The following is a 3791-nucleotide window of genomic DNA, read 5'->3' as shown; positions in this document are numbered from 1 at the left end:
ATTCCCCCCAGCAGCATTGCCCGCCCCCCCCCGCTCAGCAACCTGCCGCGCTGCATTCCGCCCTAGGACTTTACGTCTCAACAGCGTCGTTTCTTTATCCTCTGCTGTTGGGGTTTCCCCTCTTGAGGTTTCTCCAAAGGGGGAAGGGGATTTAGAGGAGGAGGGGGATGGGGCAGGGAAAAAGCCGATTCCGGCGTTGGGGATGGCGTCTCGGTAGAGGAGGTCTGAGTCTGTGAGGCGGAGGTCGGTGGCGTCGGTGGGGGTTGGGCCGTTGGTTGTGCCGTTGGTGCCGTTGATGCCGTTGGTGCCGTTGGTGCCGTTGGTGCCGTTGGTGCCGTTGGTGGTGGTGAGGGAGGAGAAACCGTTGGGTTTGTTGTTGTTGTTGTTGTTGTTGGGGGCAGTTGTTACTGGTGATGGTGATGGTGATGAGGTGGGTCGGTGGTGGTGCTTGGTGAGAGCGGAGAACAAGGTTTGGCGTTTAGATATGGCGAGGGCGATGCGGTTGGAGATTTCGTTGACATCTGGGGCTGTTGGCAGGGGGCTGTCGCCGTTGGGGGTGTCTTGTTTGGGCATTTTGGTTGGGTGGTGAGATATTCGTGATGACGGGTGAGAAGTTAGGTGTGAAATTTGTGATGAGAGTTGATGAAGGAGGGTGGAACTTGGAATTCGGCGAGGTGGGTGGATGGTTATTAAATAGTTATTACGGGGTTGGGCTTTGAATAAGCTGGTGCTCGATCCCGCCAGCGGTATGGGACCCTCACTCGTGGTCAATGGTGAAAATGAAGGAAGGCGATGAAATGACGGAAAGTTGAGCTGCAGGAAATTTTGAAGGTTATCTCTCTATCGGTGCAAGGTACTGAGTATGCGTCTAAGCGATATCAGTATCCCAAAAGGGAAACTGTCGAAGGTAGCCGGAAAATGGTAACAGAAACAACGCATAAAAATAAATAAAAAATAAAGGAAGAAAAGAGAGTCGAGGCTTCTCAATCGTAACCGAGAAAATCATCATGGCGCGTTAAAGCCCCCGCTATAGCTGGAGTGGTAGACTCGGGTACGTACCGATTGTCAGCGTCCCAATTACATGTATACAACATGGCGTCTTGACTTGGAATTAGTGCAAGCGGTTATCACATCACAATCCTTCATTCTTGAGGTCGCAGCGGGCAGTAAAGCTTTAAAACTAATCCAAAAGAGAAAACCACCCAGTCCCTATCCTAACACCCAAGTCATATCCAGAAGTCTCTGTGTTCAGCTTTTACTAGGCCGAGTTGTTACACACGACGGTAACCAAAAGAAAAGAAAGCCTACAAAAGATCAAGATACCTACCAAACCTGCCGAACCATCCTAGAACCATCCTGGAGCCGTACGAATGGGAAGTAGACTCTTACACTGCCGAGCCATTCTCGGCCTCGAAGAACGCAACAGGCACACCATGGCCCGGAGCACCCACAATCTCGGCCTTGTGGAACTGCCCGTGCCAGTCACCGCGGTACTCGAGTCTCTCGTACTTTTGCAGCAGCCGGACCACTATTCATTCACATGTTAGCGTCACAACCATCTCCACGGAAACAATAGGAACGAAAGCAAGAAAACTCACAAGTAAACGCCATCTCGGTCATAGCAAAGTTCTGCCCCACACAAATCCTCGGCCCCCCATTAAACGGCACATACGTCCACGCCTTAGGCGTCCACCTCTCCCACCGCTCCGGACAAAACACCCCCGGGTCCGCCAACCCGCCCACCTCCTCATCCACCGCCAAACCCCTTCCCTTCTCCTCCATCTTCGCCGTCGCCCACTCCTCCGGATACAAATCCCGCCGCCTCTGCATCGCCAGCGTACTATACACTACAATATCCCCCTTCAACACCCCAATATCCGGCTGCCCTTCCCGCCCGGGAAGCGTGGTATCCTGCAGCGCCGCGCGCAGGTTATACGGCACGGCGGGGTACATGCGCAGGGTCTCGTTGAGGGTATGGGTCAAAAACGTCAAACCTTTCAGGTCCTCGTAGGTGGGTGGGTTGTGGCGGCCGACGGTGTTGAGGACGTCGGCGCGGAGACGGGCCCAGACGCGCGGTTGGCGGGCGAGCTCGTAGACGGTCCAGGAGAGGGTGGCGGCGGTGGTGTCGCGTCCCGCGATGAGCACGGCCATGAGCTGGTCGCGGATGATTTTGGGGTCCCGCGTGGTGCGCGCGATTTGGTGCAGGAAGGTGAGGTCTTTGTTGTCGGATTGGGAGAGCTTGTCGAGTTCGGAGGGGGAGAGGGAGAGGGTGCGGGCTATGAAGGGGGAGACGAAGCGCTCGAGGATGCGGATGCCGCGCTTGTAGCGGTAGGTGGGGATGATCGAGCGGAGGGGGCTGTCAGTTGTTAGTATAAGACTTTACCTCTTTGGAACTAGGAAGGGTAGTAGTAAATCAGAGGAAGGGAGACAAACGCTAGGATGGTGAGAAGCATCTGGATACGCTGAACCTCTTGGAACGCGGCCACAAACTCGTGCTTGGGGCTGATGGAATGGTTAGCCAAAAACGAGATAATTACACATCGTCATGAGAATCGGACTCACTTATTCAAGCTGTTGACACTCCCACCAAGCAAGAAATCCGTCGTCACATCTAGCGTCATCCGATAAAACAAGTCCATCATATCCACCGTTTGGCCTGACGCCGGCAACTTCTCAATGAGCGTCATAGTCCACCGATCAAAGATCTCCAAGTCCCGCACGCGGTCCTTGACAAACATCGGCCGGATCAGCGCGCGGCTATCCGACCACTGCTGGCCGTCCGTCGTGAAGATGGAGTCGCCCAGAAAGGGGCTCCAGATCTCGTGGAACCGCTCGCCCTTGCCGTACTCGCGGAACTTGCCCGTCAGGATCGTCTTGATGTGCTCCGGCTCCTGTGTCATTAAGAAGCGTGCGCGTCCGAAGATGGCGATTTCCACGCAGTTGGGGCATTCTGGCGACGCCCAGTTGAATAGGGAGCGATAGTAGTAGTCTAGCTTGTCGCGGGTCTGCCAATAGGCGGCCCGCATGAGGAACTGAAGTCCTGCAGAAGTGAAACAGGGTTAGTCATATTGCATCTAGCTAGGTGCGTGCTTAGCTCATTCTGGTAGCTCTCTCTTACCTGTGAACGGGTTGGTAGCGAGGACGGAAGCCCGGACACCGCCGACTTTGCGGATTCTGTAGTCGACATAGAGCCTGTTGCATACGAACAAGCCCATCAGGCAGCCCAGAATGAGCGCCGTGGTATAAAGGGGCCCGAAGCTAACAAGTAATTGGAGCATTTTGCATGCACACGGCCACTTTCTAGTGACAGATAATTATCAAGAACAAGAGGGAAGACTTAGGAGACAAAATATTGATCAAGAGCCAGGGAATTAATAGTCCTAAAGAGTCCGCCGCCTTAGATCCATCAATTGAGGGGTTATCTAGCTTGCCGCGCAATCCTTAAGTTAGTTGAACCAGGGTTGCCTCGGTTGATGGATCCTTTGTCTCCAATACTGCACATCGGAAAGGGGATCAAAAAGCAGTCTGTTAGCGGTGCTGGTCACTCCATGGAGGAAGTAGGCGGTGTTGGTTCGTGGAATACATCTAACACATGAAAAGATGTCAAGGATAGAGGGCCTAAGAGGCTCTGGAATGTTGGAATGCGGAGATCAAAACCTGGGGAAAGACGTCGACAGGAGAGGTGGAGAGTCAAGGGTGCCACGGGATTTCAGGGGAAGGGAGGGTCGGAACCATCCCGATGCCCTCCCAAGTGTGGGTGTTTGTATCCATCCGGAGATCCGGGGAGGCGT

General features: G+C 54.1%; 2 protein-coding genes across 2 annotated transcripts; both read right to left on the bottom strand.

Moving 5' to 3' along the window:
- Positions 1–20: 20 nt before the first annotated feature.
- On the bottom strand, positions 21–573 carry C8A04DRAFT_33484 (uncharacterized protein; the record flags this gene model as incomplete). Its single annotated transcript, XM_062782482.1, has 1 exon — positions 21–573. A coding segment is annotated over one exon (553 nt), but the record flags the coding sequence as incomplete, so codon positions are not given.
- Positions 574–1385: 812 nt separating this feature from the next.
- On the bottom strand, positions 1386–3278 carry C8A04DRAFT_33483 (cytochrome P450; the record flags this gene model as incomplete). Its single annotated transcript, XM_062782481.1, has 5 exons — positions 1386–1528; positions 1599–2356; positions 2434–2502; positions 2563–3040; positions 3119–3278. The coding sequence occupies 5 exons, from the start codon at positions 3276–3278 to the stop codon at positions 1386–1388; spliced, it is 1608 nt and encodes a 535-aa protein (XP_062632430.1).
- Positions 3279–3791: the final 513 nt, after the last annotated feature.

The sequence above is a fragment of the Dichotomopilus funicola genome (assembly GCF_033296635.1).
Source record: "Dichotomopilus funicola strain CBS 141.50 unplaced genomic scaffold C8A04scaffold_169, whole genome shotgun sequence".
NCBI lineage: Eukaryota > Fungi > Ascomycota > Sordariomycetes > Sordariales > Chaetomiaceae > Dichotomopilus > Dichotomopilus funicola.
Note: the sequence above shows the minus strand (reverse complement) of the source record. Positions and strands in the feature narration are given on the sequence as shown.